Source organism: Dendropsophus ebraccatus, chromosome 6, assembly GCF_027789765.1.
Source record: "Dendropsophus ebraccatus isolate aDenEbr1 chromosome 6, aDenEbr1.pat, whole genome shotgun sequence".
In the NCBI taxonomy this organism is placed as follows: Eukaryota; Metazoa; Chordata; class Amphibia; order Anura; family Hylidae; genus Dendropsophus; species Dendropsophus ebraccatus.
Genome location: NC_091459.1, coordinates 16,832,747 through 16,857,715, shown reverse-complemented (window position 1 = coordinate 16,857,715; position 24,969 = coordinate 16,832,747). Strand labels below are relative to the sequence as shown.

The window sequence follows — 24,969 nt, the reverse complement described above, 5'->3', positions numbered from 1 at the left end:
TTTTCTACCCTATGTATTCTTCTTCACTGCTTGACAGAAGGCAGAACTAGACAGACCATAAATGTCACTTTCTCTATTTTAAGTGGTTGGTTGTTCTCCTGGTTTGTTGTAATCTATGTGCTGGATCTAATTATATGTATTTTTATTGAGATTGTACAACAGTTTTTTTTTTTCCCCCTCACTTTTTACTGTAGTATGAAGAATATGAGACTGTGATAACTGAAGATCGTTTAGAAAAGGAGAAAGCCCAGCAGAAGAAGAAACAAGAAAAGATGGAACTAGCAAGTACAATTAAGGTAAACTATTCAGAACGCTTTCAAATATTACAGTCATGAGGGAAAAACTTTCCGAACGTTTTGATCAGTTGGGGCCCTAGTACTGAGATCACCACCAGTCACAACAAGAAGTAGCGGTAAGCGCTAAACTGAGTGCTTCTATACTCGCTGCATAGCGCATGGGCATTGCTGCATTTCCTATGGACATCAGACTCATCTCCGCTTATTTTCATAATGAGCACGGCAGCAATCTTTACACAAAAGGACTGTGAGAAAAGGTTAACTATCCCGTGTTGTATCCCGGGTGGGGTCGGTTCTGGCTTGCCAGGTTACCTGTAAAGCTAAACATATCTGGAGACACGTGGAAATGGCTTTCCACTAATGTCCTCAGTCAGTGCTTGAAGATCGTTAGAACGTTCCAAATCCAGGTGTGCAAACCTTGTGGCATCACACCCAAGACAACTGAAAGCTGTAATCATTGCCATTCTAATTCCATTGACAACTACCTGTCAATGGAATAAAGTGGTGCCTTGGATTACGAGCATAATTCGTTCTTGTAATCCAAATCCACTCTTATACCAAAGCAAATTTTCCCATAAGAAAGCATTGAAATGTAGACAATTGGTTCCACACCCCAAAAATCATTTTATAATCATTATCGCAGCAGTGTGTATAGCTGAGTGTGAGTGCAAGCACATTATAGCAGCAGTGTGTATAGCTGAGTGTGAGTGCAAGCACATTATAGCAGCAGTGTGTATAGCTGAGTGTGAGTGCAAGCACATTATAGCAGCAGTGTGTATAGCTGAGTGTGAGTGCAAGCACATTATAGCAGGAATGGAGAGGATGGGAAACACAAGGACTGATAGAGACTGCAGGGAGCATGAAGGAATGAGCAGGGCAGATGTGGACACAGTATAGCAGCACTCTGTCCGGGGAGAGAAGGTTTAAAGCTATAAAGAGATTACCCCCACAGTCCTGTCCCCTGATGCAAGCCCCAGCCCGAAGTGGATCTGCTATAAATTGGAAGGTGAGAGAGACTTCCTTGGTCAGAGTACTGTGCTGCAGACACCGCTATGCAGGCCATGCCCCTTCCCCACTTACGCTCCCACCCAATACCAGGAGCTCTTAAACCAAAGCAATGCTCTTAAACCAAGTCACAATTTTGAAAAACTGTGAGCTCTTCTTGCAAAACGCTCTTAAACCAAGTTACTCTTAAACCAAGGTACCACTGTATTTTAGTTTTTCTTTTGCTAATTTATTGAAAATATTTCTAATATTACGCTTTCACCTCACTCTGGTCATTATAGGGTATAGAGTGCAGAATGATGGGGAAAAATTGATTTTTTTTTCTTCTTTTTTTTTTCTTCATTCTAGCACAAAGCTACATAAGGTTTGAAAAAATAAATGGGTCAGAAGACTTTCCAAATGTGTTATCGCTTCACCTTTTGCTCCCATACAGCATACATACTGCTGTAAACATGCACATAATAATATTCTACATAATTGCCTTTTCAGATACAAGCCTGGTGGAGAGGAATGATGGTGCGGAAAAACCTGGGAGCATACGCTAAAACAAAAGGCAAGAAAGGGAAAGATACAGGCAAAAAGGGTAAAGCAAAAAAGGGAGGTAAAAAGAAGAAGTGATACCAAGGGGATGAATATGCATTTACTCTTGTGCTGGTATAAGGTCAAAGTTTTGTTCACTCACTTTTGAATTAAAACCAGAAGGTTCAAATAAATTCAAGTGTAGAGGTTTATTTTTTGTTTAGAGTTAGGGCCCTATTCCACGGGACGATTATCGTTCAGATTATCGTTAAATCGTTTGTCGCTAAACGATAATCGTTTGTTTGAATAGCAATTAACGACCAAACGAGACATCGTTGATCGTTTAATAAGACTTGGACCTATTTTTATCGTTGCTCGTTCACATTGCATAAGATGTTGGTCTTACGCAATAGCGGTCGTTTGGATCGTTTATCGTTAACGATTATGCAAAAGATAATCGTCCTGTGGAATAGGGCCCTTATAGGGTTATACTACAGTCATACCTCAACTTACAATGGCCTCAGGTTACAATATTTTCAGCATACAGTAGTCCTTTCTAGACCAATGTAACTTGAGACCAGACAACATACAATCCTAAAGACAGTCTGGATCTGTGAACATCTGATTAACTACATGATTGACCAATAAAAGTGGCAATTTTACTGATGAAGCTCCAGTATAAACTGAAGTGCATGAATTGGCTGTCTAGTATCTCCTCTGCAGAGTCGGCTCCAGGTTTTTGTGGGCCCTTGGGCGACAGAGCCTCAGCAGGCCCCTTTGTGGAGCAAATCATGTGGTAACATTAAAACCAACATCTACTGTACAAATATCAGTATCCCTCCAAAAACTGACCCCATTAGAGGTAGACAGTAATGATTCACAGGCTCTACACATTATATAAGTAATTACAGTACAGTTACATTCAGTGACTCAAAGGGGAAGTCTTTGACCAGAGTTGCTCACTTTTCCTTTTCTTTTCCATCTGGTTCAGGCCATCATGAAGACGTCTCCTGGCCACAACTTGCAGAATGTAACTTACAAACATTTTAGGCGTCTTTCTAATACAGTAGAGGAATCCTCTTTGCCCCCTTATAGTAGTAAGGTGCAGCTGCTGTGAGATCAGATATCGGTGGTTCAGACGGCAGTGGGCCCCCGTTAGCCACCTAAACCACTTACATAATCCGCCACTGGTGGGGGCCCCTAGAAGTGCTATTGGCCATGGCAAGCCGGGTGCTGATGCCAGCCCTGCTCCTCTGTACAGTACAGTGTGATAGGAGGGGCATGACCTAAAACATTTAGGCTTAATTCAAACGTTCCGTGTTCACTCTAAAACACGGATGGTGAATCCCGGTACTGGAGCATTTCTTCATGGCCGGCATATTCATACACCATGTCGTGCGGGGAAACACTACAGTAGAGAAATTCACTGTTGTGAATGTGTGAATCCAGCCTTAATGTAAATTACACCAGAAATTGGCATAATAGCAGTTATCTATGCCAGGTAGTAGCTTGGGGTATAGGCCAAACTTGGCACAGATTCCTTGCACCTCAATTAATACAATTTAGCATTTTTTTTTTACTGTGTAACCACCCACACCCGCTTAAGAAAGATGTTCTTTCAGGTAAATTTAATAGGACCCATCTACCCGAAACAAAAACTTATACTGATGATGTTTTATCACTATAACAACAAAGAAACTGCAAACAGTATATTTGAAATGGTACATTTTTATTCAGTTTACCACATGTATCACACTTTATCAGATGAAGAACGGCAACATTAGACAATTGAGGAGAAACTACTAGATGTACAGACACAAATATATACTTTTAACTATCTTAAAAATATGGAATGTATTTACAAAATTTTAACAATTATTAAACCTTGTGAACTTTTTAAAGTTTACAAAGTTTTAATTCCTCTTCCTACCTTGTCCATCTGTACATATTCTATACCAATCTACTGCAAGTGTCAATTAAAAGCTTGGTGAGTGGGTCGTCCATCAGTTCTATACCACATAAGACAATAGGAACCACAGAAAAGATGTAGGTTAGCTGCATAACTGCAGTTTTACCAGCCAGGATAAGTCCGTTGCAGTAAATGCCTTCAAGGGTAGTCAATATATATGATATATATGATATACGTGATGAGCCGCACAAACAATCCAGAGATTGTTTGTGGGGCCCTCTCATGAGCCATTAGTATGGAAATCAATACTAGGATGGGGGGTTTTATAGGCAAAAATACGGCCATAAATAATGATAATATTCTAAATATGGCCGTGAATAATGATCATGCTCTTTATTCATGGCTGTAATAATCAAAATATGGCCGTATTTTCCCCCCAAAAAATGGTGTGTGAACATAGCCGTAATTTGAATTATGTGTTAACAAACTCTGTAAAGACTGTACAACAGATCTGGTTTTCATTTTGATAATTGAAGGGCTTTATTAGTCAAAATTTTTGATCGATTCCCTTGGCTACGAAAACTGCACCACATTCCAATGTGTGAACTGACAATAAGGTTTGAAAAAGGAACTTTTCTTAAGGCGCTGTTCACATTACATTCCACTTAATATCTGGAGCAGATGCTGGAATAATCTCTCAGCTATGTGAACAATCTTCTATGCTTCTATGAACAGGTTCTGTATAGCATTTCTTATAAACATACATTTTTAGAATGCACCACTATTCTGCTGCATTATTATTTTTTTTTTTTTATAAATATGGGATTGTCAAGTGTACATTATACACTTCAGTTATTACAGAGTGCGGTAGCAAAGGTAATTTTATTTCTTATCTACAGGATATCAGAATGTCAATTTTTTTTTTTATGTCCCTATTTATTATATGCATATAAAATACATTGTTACATTTTTAAATGTACAAAGGTATAATGGCTTTGATCAAATGGGGGTATTAAGCGCTACAAAAACATGGCCACTTTCTTCTAGAGAAAGCACCTCTCTTATCTCCTGTTTGGGTGAAGGTTTTTCAAATTAGTTCCATTGAAGTGAATGGAGCCAAATTGGAGACAAGAGTGGAAGAAAGTGGCCATGTTTTTGTAGTGCTGGATAACCCCTTTAAAAGAGGTTGTCCGTTGAGCAAAAAGACCTTAAACACCCCACTGGGTATTCAGTCTGTTTATGGGGGTCTTCCACTCTATTAGTCAGTGGAGAGAGGGGGAGACTACGTAAAGAGCTGGGGAACCCTGCCTGGTCTGGGCGTTACATTTTTTGTGTAATGGGGCTGAGCTGAAATACTAACCCGAACCCATTGAAAAGAACGGCACTGTAGAGGAAATTCTACTTTCATTCAACCCCTGTAATTGTATGTTTTAAGGACATGTTAACATGGCAGTATATGGGTCAGTAATTTGGATCAGTATTTGTATGCCAACACCAGGTTTGGAACCTACATTGGCAGATGTACTGTCCAAAGTATTACATAGGTCTGAGTATACTGACTTTTTGTAGGGCTGCATCTGCAGCCAAAGCAATAAACCAGGCATGGGGATCCTTCAGCCCTCCAGCTGTTGCAAAACTACAATTCCCATCATGCCGGGACAGCCAAACCCCCAAAAATCACTGCAGCAGGTAAGGAAATTCAAGATGGCCATCAGTCACAAAATCCACAAAACACACACTTTACTTAACCTTCAAAATTGTGGATTTTGTACTTTTATAAAATGTTTTATGGTGCGTTCACACCTACAGGATCTGCAGCTGATTTTCTGCAGCAGATTTCATTTAAATAACTGAACACAGCATCAAATCTGCTGCAGATCCTGTAGGTGTGAACGCACCCTTAGAGTGGAAATACATTTGCCAAATTTCACAAAAATATATTACATCAACACATTCAATAGAATTTATCTGTTTTACAAATATACCTATTATACCAACATATTTAGCATATTAATATAGTAAAATTTGCAGACGAGAGGATCTGTATTTGAAAATCATTTACAAGGCTTAAACATTTTTGTCGGGCAATAATTGCAGTGGGATAGGGGATGGGATTTACAAGTAGAACTGCTTGTATTTGATCTGCATGAAAAAAAAGTTACGGTAAAATAACATGTACATTAAAATACCAGTTAACCGTTTTAGGAAGAAACTGTCTATCATACATAAGTAATAAAACTACACGGATATCAGAAAGTGATTTCAGGTGTGTATTCTAAAATTACAAGCAAGGGATTATCTGGGATGATATACAAAATCAAAATGCATATCTTCTGTAAAGGTGGCCTAAGGGTGGTATTACACGGAACGGATTATCGTTCGAAAAATCGTTCGGATTTGAATGATAATCGTTTAGTGTAATAGCAGACAACGATTAAAACGACCAACGAGAAAACGAATTAGAATTTGGACCTGTTTTTATAGTTGATCATTTGCATGTAATAAGACGTCGTTTGCAGTAGCGGCAAATGCAATGGCAACGACAGGACGAATGCAATAACGATCATAAGTAACGATCATCGTTGCGTGTAATTGGGTGAATGATTTCAGGTTGTTCGCCATAGCGGTCTCTTCAGTTCGTTTATCGTCAAAAAAATCGCTTTGTGTAATAGTACCCTTAGACTTATATCGGCCGAACATGGGGGTTGTTCAGAGAGAGAGAGAGATAAGCCAAAGTGAGAGCACTCTCACTGCGGCTTTCCCCTCCCCTTAGAAAACACAGGTACATTCAGCCACACTGAACGTTCCTGTCTATGGGGAGAATGGAGGGTGGACAGGTAACATAACTGACGACCGCTTGTTCAGCCACAGTCTAGTGAAAGTGTATGGTGGCTTTAGGGCTCCAAACAGGATATAAAAGGCCAAACAAAGGCCATATTTACTGACCATACAGAAAAGTAACCCATAGCAGTAAAAAAAAAAAAAAAAAAACTTTAAACGGCTTTAACTACTAAGCATTATAGAATTAAAGATAACATGTAGCCAATGTAACAGAAAAATATGATTTTACTATCATTTAACACTAAAGGGACCCTGCACAATCTGTAAATACGGGCGTTGTGCTACAGTACGGAGTTTGGAGCTCCGTTCTATAGCATTGTGCTTTTTTATGGAACATGTGATTGCCCCCTTACAGTGCCCAGATTACACACCTTTTTACTGTATTACGATACGCCCTTCCGTTCCCAAGATTTGTATATTTATAGTCTGACAATTTAGACGTGAACTTAATTTCAACACTGGGAGCGATTTTAGATGATATACGTGTATATATATTCAGGGGGTGTAACTGTTACATTGAGAGCCGTGCATGCCTAATAAAAACCCTCTACCCATATAATCACACACATCAAATTATATTTATACCCATTAGGAAAATTAGGTTCACGCCCATTTGACCATTCCCTAAATTGCCAAAATACAAATCCACATATCTCAGGGACAAGGTGGCATATTAACAAACAGGAATACCCCAAGTTATTTAATGGGGTTATCCAGCGCTACAAAAACATGGCCACTTTCTTTCAGGGACAGCACCGCTCTTGTCTCCAGGTCAGGTGCGGTTTGCAATTAAGTTCCAATAACTTCAATGGACCTGAAATACAAAACCTGCACCCAAACTGGAGACAAGAGCGGTGCTGTCTCTGGAAGAAAGTGGCCATGTTTTTGTAGCGCTGGATAACCCTTTTAATGAAAAAAATTTTTTACCTTCTTTTGAGTTGGCGACAGGTCCTCTATAATAATTCTCTGTTTAATGTTGGCTTCTCAGACATAACCTTTCTGCCATGGATTTAACCACAGAACTTTATATATGTTGAGATTTTAACCTGGAATCAACCAAGGATTTTACTGCTGTTACTGATGATTCACCTGAACTGCTCTGCTATCCAACTGCATGCCCCCAAAACACCTTATACTATTGCTATAATCATTTCAGGGCAAAATACACTATATAAACAGTGGTGGTACACAAGTACATAAAAGCCAGGTGCTAGATCAGGGATAGGGAAACCTTTAACCCTCCAGCTGTTGCAAAACTACAATTCCAATCATGCCTGGACAGCCAAAGCGTGGCTTTGGCTGTCCAGGCATGATATGAGTTGTAGTTTTGCAACAGCTGGAGGGCCAAAGGTTCCCCATCCCTGTGCTAGATAAAGAAAAATAACTCGTTTTGTACTGAATAATAGGAGAAACAGTGATTTGAATCTTGCGTATATGAGGGGATATTACTGGAACTAGTGATTTTTTTTTTTCATGACAAGGTCATGTTAACCTAACATTCAGATTACCTGTCAGAGTTCTTGGGGTCATAAACAGGGTAAGCTCAGTGTCAGAACGTTGAATTGTAACTTTCATGACCAAATGTGATTGGCCAGGGTTGGCCAGTCCAGCTGATAACCAATCTTTGTATACTTGTTGTGAATGGGGAGATCCTATGGCTCCAAGTCATTTTTTATTTTTTTTGCATTGCATGTGTTCTAAAAAAAATTGCACCAGTCTCCTGTGACGTGTCCCCCCCCCCCCCAAGCACCCAAAAGCATGTAATAACCGGTTATGCAACCTGTTACATTAGAATACCTGACTCCTAATGCCTGCTATTGGCTACACAAGTCCCTTTCCTTTAATTTTGTTCATTATAACAAAAAAAGACTGGAATTCTCAAAGCTTAAAAAAAAATATAAAATAAAACCAAAATAAATAAAAGCATAAATTAAAATAAAACAAAATAAAAACAGTCAAGAAATTTAAATTCCAAGAACCTCAGATCAATATGTCCGTATAACTAAAGGAGTCAGTACATTTGTTGTATTTTATATTCAACTTCGGCCAATGAAACCAGAGAAACGTTTTGTGCACGGCGGCTTTCGGTTATTTACAACGGTCAGTTATCTTCGTGTTCCAGGTCTCCATAGAAGTGCATGAGGCCGCTTTACTTTCTTAGCTTGATATTCCCAGGATTTTATAATGACAAATACTCGGTGGAGAATGTCCGCATTAGATTGTCATTGTACGCTGTTTAGGGAACTCCTCAAACACACTGCAGACTTCCTTCCACTGGGATGAACAATAAAAAGGACCTCACCATAGGTGGGAACAAGGAAAATACAATAAATAACTTGTTCCTTTGCAGATCTTTCCCTCTGGAGCCGCTGGCGACAGTCTTGTACATAGCATTGAGTATTGCACTTCTTATTGTCTTTAAAGCCCCTTCATTTGTTGGGCATGATATCAACCATTTTCTCTTTTTTTTCTTTAGAAAGTGCTTTGAATATTGATCGTCATGTGTATACTAAAAAAGGATTTTAAACCTCAATTAAAACCTTTTGTGAACAAAATGTGAGTGTAAAGTTCCTGGTGATCTGCAGGCTTCTTTAGTGAAAAGAAGGATGCAGAACGGGCACGCAGAATGAGGAGCCTGTGGATAAGGTGACATTCACACACTAGTGGGGGAAAGCGGTTTTGGTGGTGCAAGATCCAGCAAGGCCTGCACTGTTCCTGCTACTTCCACTAATCCGGTCTCTTCGAGGATGTGCGGAGGCAGACAAAGACGATCCTGGACATGAGAGGAATGGGAAAGGGGGATGAGGGGAGGAGAAGAAAAACAAAATAAAAAGGGAAATAAAACAAAAACAAACAAAAATTATAAAAATAACAGTAATGGCCAATAGTGGCAAAATCATGGCTACCATTTAGCAGACGTCTACCAACTAATGTGATAGGATATTGGCTATACATGAGGGATGAGTACATATAATGTATGGAAAGATAAAAGAAAGTGACACTACGGCAAACCAGAAAAGAGAAGGCAGGAAATACAGGAAAGAGCGTACAGGTCAGTAGCAAAAGTTTATTTACAAAATTCAGCAAAAAACAAAGTGCAATTGATAGGGAGCTGCAGTAGAAACCGTTATACATCAGGGTTCTGCATTCCAACTTGTTTCTAACAGTCTACAATACCATGCATTAAGCTTGTGGCGAAAGCTGGGGCTGCAAATCTCTGAAGCAAAAAAAAAAAAAAAACAGCGTAGCCCCAGCCTAAGCCTCAGGTCTTTTGCAGCTTCAATGTGGTTATATAAGGCACATGAGCCTCTCAGTCTGTCTCTGTTGCAGCCATCAGTCATTATTACAATACATCTCAATAGGCCATTATAGTAGGAACCTACTGCCTAATCTATTACTCCAGAGACAATCCAAATGTTATTAACTACAATCAAAATAATCTGTATTTACATGCTACAATTCTGCACCTTCTCAACCTTTTACATGTCAAAAGTTACTGACCACACAAGATCTCACTCCTGACACCCACTGTGATCCAGATACAGCAGAGGGGGCCCTTTCTACCTTCTGGCTGTCAAATCTGACTTGTTCACTCCATTGGAGTCGGACCTCCCCGCCAGCAGGGTGTACAGCACACGGCCACACACTGCCTGTATCTGTGGATCACACCAGGTCTCAGGAGTGGGACATGATGCCATTAGTAACTTTGACAGTATCCCTTTAAATTTGACCCGCAATACAATTATTATAATATAGCTTTTGAACACTGAGCAGTGTTAGACTGTTGTCAGACAGGGTCTCTTGTGTAGTTCATTATAGGACACATTTTTTTAACTGGTTCTCCTGAATTAATTTAGTTTTTAACATTTATTTAAAAAATGGCTTTCTTCCCCTCCAAACTGAATGCTGCTGTATGTAAACATTGCAGTGAGGCTCAAGTCTGTACAATGCCCAGGCCCGGCCCCGAGAGCAGAAAACAGCCTGACATGCAGCAATGTTGGGTTCAGCAAGTGCTGTAAGGCAGGAGGGAGAGCATCTACTAATAAACATTCTATTGCAAAGCCTAATGTTCCTAAAAAATAAAAGTGACCTAATTAAAAAAAAAAACTAATAAAATACATGCTGGACAACACATTTAACTTGTCACATCGAACACTTGTTCGCATTAAAGCTGTGCCTTCCTAGATGCGGATGCAGACTTGTAGGAGGCACAGGCCTTATTGACTTTAATGGACTTGACATACTTAGCTAGTGACTATGTCCGGGTAATTTTCAGTTGTGTATACTGCACACATTTTGTCCTGGACTCAAAAGCATGAAATGCTGAAGTTTTGAGTCCAAGACAAAACCAGTATGTGGCTCCGAAAATTACCTAAATAGTCGCCCATTAAAGTCAATAGGACCCGTACCTGTCCATGCTCATATGTCAGCATTGACTAACTGCCGGCATATAGGTCTCTTGGAAGGCTCAACAATAATGTGAACCTAGCTTTACTTTAGTTATGAAGGCAACAATTAGTCGATTACATGATGCAAATAGTTCTAGAATGGTTGAATCTGTATATAAACCTGCCCTTCATTATACTTGCCTTGTTTTTAAGAATATTTTTATGCTGCTATATAGTTATCTATTTACAAGGGAAAACATTTGGACAGTTGCATAAAATATAGCAACACTGTGCTTGACATCAGTCCTCTGGTGAGGTAGAGTGTGATGCATAAGGCCTGGCAATATTTGGCCTACACTTCAGGACACTATCTTCCAGTCAATTGGAGCATAAGGTATTTCATGAGAAGTCTCTATTGCTTTAACGTATACATAAACAGCCAAGTGTTTAAGAGAAACAAGCATTAGTTGTTAATATACGTATCACACATATACATGTTGACAAACTAAGTGAAATCCGGATCGGTGCAGCTTTGGCTTTATTATGAAAGATGCCTACTAAAGAAGAAGTCCAGCAACAGCAAAATTCTGACAGCTGGCAGGGGCAAAAAATATCAATCAAGGATTGCTCACCTCTCCTCGTGCCTGTGATGCGCCGCCACCACCGCCATGACGTCACGACTCGGGGGAAAATACCTGTCCCGGCTGATAGACTGCACGCTCAGCCAATAAGTGACCGCAGCGGTGTCCCGTCCTGGTCACTGACTGGCTCAGCAGGCTGTCCATCCATTGGTTTGTAATGTCTGCTCTGCAGGATTTCCCTGAGCCTTATGGCAATCCAGGGCTGAAGATGCACGAGGAGAGAGGAGTTAGCATTGTTTAGGTTCTCCCTGTGACCTGCCATTTTCGAAAAAAAATTCCTGTGGCCGGACTTCTCCTTTAAGGCATCTGGCATGCCCCAGCAAAAGCAATACAGTCTGGTAACATGCAGAGTGTTGCATTTTTTAGGTAATACCATAGTCGACTACCCTAGCGCTTATTGCCTCCGTAAGGTAAACTGAGAACTAGGAACATAAGCTTTTTCTAAACTAAAGTAGAGTATGCTCTAAAAGTAGCCAGAACACATTTTCCCTATCGATCCATTTAGCTTATTCTCTTGAGAGGAACACTCGATCAGACAGGTGAAAATCCTACCTGAGCTACACCTGATTATTAAAAAAAAAAAAAGCATCAAAGGAAATCTGTACTCTCCATTGGATCGTTCCTAGACCCTAAAAAAAAAATGTATAGCTTACATTTAGGAGCAGGGCCATGTAATAAATTATCCCGATAAAACTGAACCTAAAAGTGCTCAAACATCCTTAAAAGGTCTTCTCAATAATAAAAAATAAATAGAAAACAAACCCTTTGTACATAGAAGATCGTCTGTTGCCACCCTTTGTATGGAAAGGGAGCATTACAGTCAGTCATTCAAATGAATGGTTGGCCTTGTAATAAATGGGTCGGTTTGGTCCACTAGAACTGCCCTTATAGAGTGCCTTTCCATTATAAATGGAGAATTTTTGTAAGCACTGACCGTTGGATATAGTGCTCCCATAATGTGCTAAAATAAGTTGAAACAGATGTACTAATAAAATTCAGCCCTTTATGTTAGTTTTAGACAAGAAAACCTTTGGTATAGAATAATCCCAAGTGTTCTGGAAACGCAACTTTTAAAAAAATTTTTTATCAAGCTTGGAAAACAACTTCTGGCAACATTGGCGTGAAGGCACAAGAAGGGTGCAGCCAGCTACTGAACCCAAAGACCTTCCGTCCATCTGCCCTTTTTGTTTAGGAGGTGAAGAGTGTTCCTTTCTCCTATTGTAAAAGTTTACGAATGCCTCGCGCAGCATTTAACCACGCAGTGTGGCTACTCATTGGTAACACTGAAGTCATTATTTCTTATAGGCATGAAGCATTGGCTACATAATGGCTGTGCAGCTTTGCCCAAAGACATGGCGGTTATAATATTTGCATCCGTGGGTAATCGTGTTCATTGGCCCTGGAATACGGTTCACAGTAAAGGGTTAACACTGACGTTGTGCTTCAGGGGTCTGCAGAAGAACCCATAGTTGCAGGATCAAGAAAACACCCACCCCATCAACAGTTAGTGACCTGATCCCCCTGCCTCTTCATGCCTGGGTCCAGAAGGTAAGAAACCAGCGATAGAGCATGAAGAGGAGAAGCATAAGGGTGCAGTAGAAAACCCCAAAGCCCAGGAGGTGGAAGGAAAGAGCAGGTGCTTGGGAGCCTTCTCCATAGGAGAGGAGACATTCCAGAGTCCCCATAACGCTGCAGAGGTTTAGCTGAAGAATGTCTGAAGGGAGACAAACTTTGTCCTGTCCGAGGGGGTGAGCAGGAAGGGAAAAACAGAAAGCAGAGTCAGTCATGCAAACATCATCATGCAGTTAGACAATTGCCTGCCGACAAGAAACAAGACAATGGGAGGGAAGAAAACATAATAAAGCAGGTCATGTTTTTAGTTCTCCATAAAGATCTGGTTTATGAAAACACTAATGTTAGCGGGGAGTGGTGTGATATTGTAAGACACAGTAGAAGCCTGAAAAATATCCTTCTCACCTTTAAAGAGAGACTGTTAGAAGGTTTATGGCTCTAAGGGTCACAAAAACTAGTGACAGAGTCGCTGAACAGAATGATGTATCACTTACATTGTTCTGTGCAGCTCATCTAAAGATCTCCTCCTGAATGACATGGACAATAAGTAGTCCTCTCCTTTATGTGCAGAAAACTCCACCCACCAGCTGCTGATTGGTAGTTCTCTATCTATTATAGACAGTCACATGTCAATCAGCAGCTGGAGGACGGGGGGAGGGGGTGTGGCTAGAATCCTTTTCTCCTGCATATTAGGAGAATGGCTGAACACAATGATGTAAGTAATACACCGATCTGTTCAGCATTTCTGTCACTAGTCTATGCTCCCCTCATTTAAGGTGAAATAAACCTAGTGACAGATTCCCTTTAAAGTAAACCTGTTATCACTTATATGTGGCCTGAATGACAAGGTTTGTCCCCACCCAACCAGACTTGATTGATAGATCTCTTCCTGTTTGGGTATAGGGAGAGATCTATTAGTCAAAGTCGGCAGGGAAGGCAGAAGCCACAGAAGAAAACCTTTGATGACTCCCTGTAACAGGGAGAAAGAACACTGGTGTCTCAGATGTTAAAAATACTTATTTTTCTATAACAGTTGGAAGGTATACCTAAGCACACTGGTATGCAGTTTTAAATTGAGTCTCATACTTTTTTTTTCTTCATAATGCCCCAGTTCCCTCACTATTCCTATTCTGTAACTGTATAGCGAGGTGTGCAAATTTGATCCAAAATATGACATACAGTTATCTCTTCTTGTTCTTAAACCTTTAGCTATGCTTGACATACTATGCTTGTCATAGGAAAATGACAAAGCAGCTAAAAGAAAAAGAATTGCAGCAAGAAACCAGTAACTCAAAACATAGTATAACCATAAAAAGTGAATTTCATATTGTGTTCTCTCCCTAGTGTGATAGAATGGACATATCAGAAGCGTTTTCTTACCTGTGGAACACCAATTTTTCTACAGGCTTCAAGGAAATTTTCCACATTTCTCCTGCACTTAGCCATTTTGAGCTTTGGCTATTAAAGACAGACATTGAGTATTACTGGAGAAAACATTTCTATTTCTCCTTGCCGTTTACTATACTACACAATACTTACAACAGCAGGTGAGGGAACATGTATACTCGGCACAGATCTTGGCCGAACATGGTTGGCTAAATGACACAAGACCACGCCATCGGTGAGAGCTGCTCCCAAGTCACTGGGAAGTGATACCTTTAACCGTGACTCAATATTCTAGAAGAACAGAAAAGATATTTACAACCAAAAACACACAGATATTTCAAACATAACATAATCCTAATGTATTCATCCTGCAATATAAAACAAACATTTTGAAAAGATTTACTAACTGGGAAAAATGATCTAGAAATCAATGAAAAAAAAATCCCTTTATGTTATAAATCTCATATCTTACTGGAAAATTAGGTTACATGGCTTTTCACGGCAGGTCACATGATATTATGACTGCAACTGTACATTTAACACAGACAAACAAAAATGTCCCGCACATCCAATACACCTATTCACACTATGCAGGTGTAAAAAACACAAATGGAGGACAAGGCACTACTATATCAGTAAAGTGGGGTGCTCAACCCAATATGACATGAAGAAAACCATATAGATCAACAAACAAAGAGAAAGCCATGTCACACATACAGGGGTGGCACATCCCCAGAGAAAATGATGAAATAAACTGTATGTGAAAATGAAAAAATGATACAGATTTTATTAGTACACAAAAACTACAAAGTGCAAGACATACATGATAAAATCAATTAAAACCACAACATACAAGAGGCCCATGTAAAATAAACATGGAACCAGGACAAACCAACATGTGAAAATATAGTGAATCCCCCCTATGGCTAATGGTATAGACTCACAATCAAAAAAACAAATGTAATAATGTCAAAGTATAAACAATAATGTCTGTATGAATGACTAAACTCTATGGACACAAGACAAAGGATAATAACAAAAGAATAAAGCAAAATATGAGAGCCTAATAAGTAAATCAAATATCACCAGGGGGGGAGAGTCCATGTCGGGGTCCAAGAAACTCCACGCGTTCCGTCTCTGTCACGAGACTTTCTCAAGGGTACCAATACAAGGACTTACTACACATACATATAGCACTTGTAATTAATGAGAATTAGTTACCAAATCCGCAAGTAAATGACTGTGCCTCCTACTAAGTGTGGATCTCGGTCTGTGCCTCAAACATGGCCGCGGCGTCTCCAAAAATCCACTGCGCATGCGCGTGATAGCGATACCGCCCTTCGATGATGTGGGCAATGACGTATATGGTTCAGCTTTATTGATACCGAGCAAGTGCTGACAAAATAGCACCGCACGCGCCGGCATGGACTGCTTATTAACCTAGCTGCTTGTCAATTCAAAGCCTTACACCTCACTATGCATAACACAGCAATCGCACAGTCTGTATTAGGCCTACAATAAGTACCAAAATTATACCCTTGTCAAGCATCTATATTGTAAAATAGTGTTTAGAAAATTATTATGTGAATTTATACACACAGTGTTAATCCATACTATGGTAAAATAGAAAAATAGATAAAAGTAGATAAAAAGTTGGAAAATAAATATTAGTATAAATAATGAAACAAAAAATATATAAAAAAAAAGTTATTATAAATTAATATTATAAATATGAAAGTTAAATAGATATTATAGTAATAAATAAGTAAATAGATATAGACATACATGTGTACAGAATACAGGGCTCCAGATGGCGACCAAACTGGTCGCCAATGTGACTGACATCTTGCAAATGGCGCCCAGATTTATTAATCTGGGCGCCATTTGCGACTGGCCCCGGCGGCGGCGCACTGTCTCTTTAAGGACAGTGACCGCCTTCCGCACGCTGCACCGAAGCGTGTCTCCGCACGCTGCACCGAAGCGTGTCTCCGCACGCTGGGGACACGCTTCTCCAGTGACGTCATCTAGCACGTCCCTCATTCATTGGACGGACGGCCGCAGAGGCGCCACACTCATCCAGCGCCTCTCTCCCGCCTCTCCTCACCCGGCGGATCCTCAAGTTCACCCCAGCGGCACCATACTTAGATTGTTGGTGACTGGGTGAGTATAACCGGAGGGGCGGCAGGGGTGGCGGCCGGCCAGTAATGTGTGTGGGGGGGGAACGCGGCCTGGGTAGTGTGTTTATTGTGATGGCGGCCAGGTGCGGTAGTCAGTGCGTGGGGGGGGGATGTATAGACTGCACAGTACCACTTCCCTCAGTGTCTGTATGTATACACTGCACAGTACCACTTCCCTCAGTATCTGTATGTATAGACTGCACAGTACCACTTCCCTCAGTGTCTGTATGTATAGACTGCACAGTACCACTTCCCTCAGTGTCTGTATGTGTACACTGCACAGTACCACTTCCCTCAGTGTCTGTATGTGTAATAGACTGCACAGTGCCACTTCCCTCAGTGTCTGTATATATATATACACTGCACAGTAGTACCACTTCCCTCAGTGTCTGTATGTATATACACTGCACAGTACTACTTCCCTCAGTGTCTGTATGTATATACACTGCACAGTACCACTTCCCTCAGTGTCTGTATGTATATACACTGCACAGTACCACTTCCCTCAGTGTCTGTATGTATATACACTGCACAGTACCACTTCCCTCAGTGTCTGTATGTATAGACTGCACAGTGCCACTTCCCTCAGTGTCTGTATATATATATATATATATATATATATATATATAGACTGCACAGTACCACTTCCCTCAGTGTCTGTATGTAATACACTGCACAGTACCACTTCCCTCAGTGTCTGTATGTATATACACTGCACAGTACCACTTCCCTCAGTGTCTGTATGTATATACACTGCACAGTACCACTTCCCTCAGTGTCTGTATGTATATACACTGCACAGTACCACTTCCCTCAGTGTCTGTATGTATAGACTGCACAGTACCACTTCCCTCAGTGTCTGTATATATAGACTGCACAGTACCACTTCCCTCAGTGTCTGTATATATATATATATATATATAGACTGCACAGTACCACTTCCCTCAGTGTCTGTATATATATATACATATATATAGACTGCACAGTACCACTTCCCTCAGTGTCTGTATATATATATACACTGCACAGTAGTACCACTTCCCTCAGTGTCTGTATGTATATACACTGCACAGTACTACTTCCCTCAGTGTCTGTATGTATATACACTGCAAAGTACCACTTCCCTCAGTGTCTGTATGTATATACACTGCACAGTACCACTTCCCTCAGTGTCTGTATGTATAGACTGCACAGTGCCACTTCCCTCAGTGTCTGTATATATATATATATAGACTGCACAGTACCACTTCCCTCAGTGTCTGTATGTAATACACTGCACAGTACCACTTCCCTCAGTGTCTGTATGTATATACACTGCACAGTACCACTTCCCTCAGTGTCTGTATGTATATACACTGCACAGTACCACTTCCCTCAGTGTCTGTATGTATATACACTGCACAGTACCACTTCCCTCAGTGTCTGTATGTATAGACTGCACAGTACCACTTCCCTCAGTGTCTGTATATATAGACTGCACAGTACCACTTCCCTCAGTGTCTGTATATATATATATATATATATATATATATACTGCACAGTACCACTTCCCTCAGTGTCTGTGTATATATATATATAGACTGCACAGTACCACTTCCCTCAGTTTCTGTATATATATAGACTGCACAGTACCACTTCCCTCAGTGTCTGTATATATAGACTGCACAGTACCACTTCCCTCAGTGTCTGTATATATATATATATATATATAGACTGCACAGTACCACTTCCCTCAGTGTCTGTATATATATATATATATATATATATATATATATATATATATATATATATATATATATATATATATAGACTGCACAGTACCACTTCCCTCAGTGTCTGTGTATATATATATAGACTGCACAGTACCACTTCCCTCTGTCTGTATATATAGACTGCACAGTACCACTTCCCTCAGTGTCTGTATGTATATACACTGCACAGTACCACTTCCCTCAGTGTCTGTATGTATATACACTGCACAGTACCACTTCCCTCAGTGTCTGTATGTATATACACTGCACAGTACCACTTCCCTCAGTGTCTGTATGTATAGACTGCACAGTACCACTTCCCTCAGTGTCTGTATGTATAGACTGCACAGTACCACTTCCCTCAGTGTCTGTATGTATAGACTGCACAGTACCACTTCCCTCAGTGTCTGTATGTATAGACTGCACAGTACCACTTCCCTCAGTGTCTGTATGTATAGACTGCACAGTACCACTTCCCTCAGTGTCTGTATGTATATACACTGCACAGTACCACTTCCCTCAGTGTCTGTATGTATATACACTGCACAGTACCACTTCCCTCAGTGTCTGTATGTATATACACTGCACAGTACCACTTCCCTCAGTGTCTGTATGTATATACAGTGCACAGTACCACTCCCCTCAGTGTCTGTATGTATACACTGCACAGTACCACTTCCCATATACATTGCCACAGGGGCTATATGTCATCGATGGCAGCTGGCTGAGGGAACACACCGGCAGCAGGGGGGTATATGGTTGTCAAGTTGCAAGTTTCCATGTTGAAAATTTTCAAACTAAGAAAAGAGGAGGAGGCTGCCGTGGCCTCTGCACACAGTAAGTCCCATTTAACATAACATTAATGTTACATGTTTTAAAATGTTGGCGACCAAATATTCTATTTGGCGCCTACATTTTTCAGGTTAGGAGCCAATGGCTCCTAGGTAAATTTTTTAGTCTGGAGCCCTGGAATACAGTGCTAGACAGTAGCAGAGTGTGAATGAATAAATAAATATACAAATGTATATAGATATTCATATGTGGAAGAATATAATGCCAAACAATCACCGAACACAATTAGGTTAACCAGATCCATATAGTTAATATATTAGCCATCTAAAGTACATACCCAGACTGTGATATATATCCCCACTCAATAGTAAGCGCGTGCGCCCCCTCACAATACACAATAATACACCTATCAAACAAATTATTATTATAAGTGAGACATATAAAAAACACAGAAAGGCGCCCCACACAGAAAACAACGTGAATATCCAGAACCCTACTAGTGAGTTTAGTATGCAAACACATTGAGTAATAATGTATCCATTAGTTTCTAATGAGGGGTTGACGAGAGATACAATAGTGGATAAAAAGAAAAAGCGTATACTATATATAGAGAAAGGGAAAACCCTCCCCCCCATATAAGCGCATTTTCACTAGATCAAACGCATTTTTATTATATCAAAAGGTGTACAAGGCTGTCAGTAATTAAATACTCAGTCATGTATCCAACACCAGCGTCGCGTCCAAATGCTATGTATACAGCAAGATCTTCGGGCCAAAATAAATCTCAATATCCTTACCAGATGTCAAATTAAAATATAGTAACTAGCCTAGCCTTCCATACACGGACGGAGGTGCAGATCAGGTACAAAGTCCAGTACCAAGCGGCCACCAATGAACAGAGGCACAGATCGAGATCCAAGAGAGGCTTGCAAATATCACAATCAATTTAACCAGCATGTATCTATGTATGTACGTATATAAGCCAATCCTATGGGGAACTTAATGTCTCTCAAAAACATTGTTCATTGTACATTGATGTCTCTCAAAAAGAGTTCATATCACATTAACGTCTCTCAAAGAAAAAAAATAATAATATGCAGGTGTAAGCTACCATGGCCAAAACACAGACACAAGAACAGACGGTGGAGTATCTGCCTCCACTATGTGCACTCCACCCAGGGGAAACACAGTGAAGCAGGTCTTTTATTTACTACAAACCTTTCTCAGTTGCTCCGTGACTTCTAATTCCTCTTGTCTAACTTTGGAGCCGTGTTCTAATCTGGAGTTTGGACTATCACCGAAAGCACCAGGAGGTGGAGTGTTACCTGTTAACAGAAAAAAATCGTAGAAAACACGAGAATTTATCACACTCACATATAACCAAAACTATTTCCAACTTGGTGTCTTTGCAAAAACGGATGAAAAAAAAAAGTGTGAACCAAGCCTAAGGGTGCTATTACACAAGCCGATAAGGGCCCGATAATACCTGTAAACGAGCGCCGATCTGCTAGACACGGGCCAATAATCGTTTACTGAGCCTATTACACGGCCCAATAATCGTTTACCAAGGGCCGCAGGGACATCGTTGCCAATGTCCTTGCAGCCCTTGTTTAAACTGTATACATTACCTATCCAGGCTGCAGGGCTCCTCTTCCTCTGTGCTTCTCCCCTGGTCCCGCGCGCTCCAGCTTCACAGCGGCTTGTCTCAGCTGACAGGCCGCTCAGCCAATAACTGGCCACGGCGGTCTCGGCCTGTTATTGGCTGAGCGGCCTGTCAGCTGAGACAAGCTGCTGTGAAGCTGGAGCGTGCGGGACCTGGGGAGAAGCACAGAGGATGAGGAGCCCTGCAGCCTGGATAGGCAATGTATTCCTCTTTTCATATCGTCAGCTGTGCACCGCTATTGCACGTAGCGGTGTGCGGTCGGCGACCGACGATTATAGGTCAAAACCTATATCAACGATCAGCCGATGACAAAGATCATCGGCTGATCGTTGTCTTTATTACGCGGAACGATAATCGGCCGGGTAGGGCCAATTATCGTTCCGTGTAATAGTACCCTAACACTACTTTTAAAGTGAAAGGATTGTGACTTTTTGCCAGAGGGCTACGCATGGCCATATGCCTATAAGTGAAATGAGCGCTTACTTCTCTTGACTTCTTCTCGCACAGCTGCCCGGAACAAAAAGCTTTCTGGTCTCTGAGGGGAGCTTCGATATGATGCAATAGATGGCGATGACAAATGTACTATAGAAAAAGATATATATGTATACATTTTTATAGATTTTAACATTCTTGTGCAATCTAGAAATCTAAATGGTGTTATTTCCTGTACTTACCATGAAATCCAAAGTGCATATTAGTTACTAATAATAAGCACTGCATGGCCAAATGCATGTGGACACCTGAGTGGGGTAGGAGGAGCATGAACCTAAGGGTATGTTCACAATACAGAATATGCTGGGAAATTTCAAGCGGAGGCCGTGCAGTTATCTCTCCTGTCACCACCCCACCCCACCCCCATACACGTGAACATTCGGCGCAGCTAGACATTCATGTTTTCTCTATGGGAAGGCGTAAGCTGCATCCTGTGAGCTCTAGTAGTGGCTTAACTCTCTGAGAACAAAGGGGTCGGGCAATTTATGCCAGACAATTCCTTTTAGGCTATGTTCACACAACAACGGCCATTGTTTTCAATTTACACAATGGCTATTCTTTTCATAATAAAATGATTTGTACCAGAGTCAATACAAACAACGAATCACTGTTCACACAATGTAGCGAACAATGGCCTTTGTTTAACTGAGCCACAAAAATAATGGTCGCGAACAATGGCCGTTGTCTTTAGTTGTTCACACACAGTTCTTTTTTTGACCCCTCCTTTGCATTAAAGTCAATGGAATTTTAATACAGGACAGCAGTCAATATTGAGCTAAAATATGTTCCTATGCCTGATACAGCAAAGTCAACCGTACACTAAACAACAGCTGTTTGCACAGCGTGTGAACATAGCCTTAAAGTGTAGCAGTCATTTAAAAAAAAAAAAAAACAGAAATCGATAGTACATGTAGGAGAACAGCTTTTTCAGAACAGACTGAAACTCTTGTTTAATAAAACCAAATTACAGAGTTTCTTAAAATCGCTTTTACTAACACACACACACACACACACAACGGATCTACAGTGGATTTCTCGCTGCGAATTCACAGCGAGATCTGACTGGCGGGGGGTTAATGGTGCGGTCTCCTGACAAACTGCCAGCGGGATGTCAAACCTGCTGCTAGTATGTCTGACCATAGACATTACAGGGCAGGGATCCGCAGCGAGAAATCAGCTGCGGATCAGTTGTGTGTGTTTGTACCCTCAATCAGCAAAATGTAACCATGAAATATGCCCTTCAGGCACTCTAAGTGTGGATTACATGCACGAAAATTCACCCATTACACACTATGAGATTACAAGTGGACTTTTCGTGTATGAAATCAGCAGCAAGGTGCATGTGAATCTACCCCAAACATTTGATTCGTATAAGTTTTGGGGGGCAATACAATACAAAAGAGTTGTGAATTTTTATTTATTTATTTTTTTGGAGAAATCAATAGTCCAGGCGATTTTAACCCTTTGAGGACCAGGCCCAAAATGACCCAGTGGACCGCGCAAATTTTGATCTCAGTGCTTTCGTTTTTCCCTCCTCCCCTTCTAAGAGCTCTAGCACTCTCAGTTTTCTATCTACAAGCCATGTAAGTGCTTGTTTTTTACAGGAATAGTTGTACTTTGTAATGGCGTCATTCATTTTACCATAACATGTATGATGGAATTCCAAATATATTATTTATGAAGATATAAATAGGTGAAATCGTAAGAAAGAATGCAATATGGTAACGTTTGGGGGGTTCCTGTGTCTACGTAATGCACTATATGGTAACAGCGACATGATACTATTATTCTATAGGTCAGTCCGAACACAACCATATGCAGGTTACACAGACTCTCTAATGTTATATATATATTTTTTTATGAAATCCTTTTTATTGGCAATTAAATATTAATAAAATGGGCCTATTGTGACGCTTATAACGGTTTTATTTTTTATTTTACACTTTTGAAGTCCCTTTGGGGGACTTCTACATACATTACTTTGATTTCTACACTGATGAATGCTATGCCATAGGCATAGCATTGATCAGTGTTATCGGCGATCTGCTCATTGAGCCTGCCTGTGCAGGCTTAGTGCAGCAGATCGCCGATCGGACCGCACGGAGGCAGGTAAGAGACCTCCGGCAGTCCGTTTCAACGATCGGGACCCCCGCAGTCACACTGCGGGGGTCCCGATCGGTAAGTGGGATAGCGGGAAAAACACCCAGGACGTAAGGTTACGTCATGGGTCGTCTGGGGACAGACTTCCATGACGTAACCCTACGTCTAGGGGTTAAGAGACTTTGTAATTGTGTTTATCAGGCAAATATGCCATTATCTGCATTCAAAAAGCCTTTTCCAATGTCCCCCCCCCCCTCCTCTCCTTTCTGTCATCCACTGCTCAGAATCAGGAGACCTAAATCAGACGCGTCCTGTTTGTTCTATGAAGAGGAAAGGGGGGAAAAGAGACAGAGCAAAAATATCAACAGCAGAAAACGGAGAACAAAGGATTCCTCAGCGGGGGGGGAGGTTCTCCTTTAACCAATATCTATCAATGTAAGCAGCATGAACATGAATTGCAGCTGACAGAAGTATCAACTTACCAGTCTGAGAAGTGGGTGATATGGGAGTCAGCGATGACCTCTCATCACTCTATAAAAAGTGCACAGAGAGAAAAAAAAAAAATGAGTACATGGCTTTAACAGAAGGTGGATTAACAAAATGAACCAACAGCAAATACATAACATGCATGGGGGGTAACACCAAGCACTGAGCAGATCTTAATACAACGTCATGGAGTACCTGCCACTTTGATATACCGGAAGAAAGATTATTAAGACGAGCTTTCTGTATCTTTTTTTTATTTATTATTATTATTATTTGGGTTAGGGGGGAAGGGGGGGTGTATACCATAAAATAGTTGCAAAGCCTGACAATGTCTTTATACTCAATTTATTATCAGCCCTTGCTATAGAGCCTGCAACCACCAGGATTTTCAGGACTCCGTAGAGCTGCATCCAATTTCTTCAGCCACCAAATGCTGCACATTAGGATTCAGACAAACCCGAGCTAATCTCTAGTAAGCACTCAAGTGGGTTAAAGGTAGCCATACACCTAATGTGCCCAAGAACCATTCAACCGACAGTTATCCCTCCCGTTCCCCTAATACCCATGCGTGAATGGTTGGCATAGCCAATCCTTCTTGTGTCTTCTATGGGAAAGAGAGAGGTGGAGTCTGTGAGACCCAAACACACACTTTATACTGAAGGCCAAACCCACCACAAGCATATAAAATGTATAGGGACCTTATGCAAATCTGATTCCCTTGGAAACTAAAGGCCCTATTCCACGGAACGATTATCGTTCATAAACTCGCTCCAACGACCGCTCGTTAACGATAATAGCTTCGTGGAATTGGTGTAAACGAGCGAACGACAAAGGCGAAATCGTTTTACTGTCGTTCAAAATTGTTTTTCAACATGTCGAAAAAAAGTCGTTGGGTCTTTGAAAGATAATTCGCTAATCGGTTCGTAAAATTAGAAATCTTTCAGTCGTTCG

At 40.8% G+C, this 24,969-nt stretch overlaps 2 protein-coding genes across 5 annotated transcripts in view; one reads left to right on the top strand and one right to left on the bottom strand.

The window, feature by feature from the left end:
* IQCG (IQ motif containing G) overlaps positions 1-2,005 on the top strand; it is a 32,624-nt gene extending 30,619 nt beyond the window's left edge. For both annotated transcript variants that reach the window (XM_069974583.1, XM_069974581.1), the window contains exons 9-10: positions 195-296; positions 1,791-2,005. In XM_069974583.1, the coding sequence (XP_069830684.1) occupies positions 195-296; positions 1,791-1,919 (231 nt within the window). In that variant the 3' untranslated portion in view covers positions 1,920-2,005. The remainder of the gene's footprint in view (positions 1-194; positions 297-1,790) is intronic.
* Positions 2,006-8,006: 6,001 nt separating this feature from the next.
* LRCH3 (leucine rich repeats and calponin homology domain containing 3) overlaps positions 8,007-24,969 on the bottom strand; it is a 73,389-nt gene continuing 56,426 nt past the window's right edge. The window contains exons 16-21 of one of the 3 annotated variants that reach the window (XM_069974577.1): positions 24,015-24,063; positions 21,424-21,522; positions 20,496-20,602; positions 14,711-14,848; positions 14,552-14,629; positions 8,007-9,343 (exon numbers count right to left, since the gene is read on the bottom strand). In XM_069974577.1, the coding sequence (XP_069830678.1) occupies positions 9,224-9,343; positions 14,552-14,629; positions 14,711-14,848; positions 20,496-20,602; positions 21,424-21,522; positions 24,015-24,063 (591 nt within the window). In that variant the 3' untranslated portion in view covers positions 8,007-9,223. Of the gene's footprint in view, positions 9,344-11,652; positions 13,336-14,551; positions 14,630-14,710; positions 14,849-20,495; positions 20,603-21,423; positions 21,523-24,014; positions 24,064-24,969 lie in introns of those variants that run through there. The other 2 variants (XM_069974575.1, XM_069974576.1) reach the window with 2 other exon arrangements.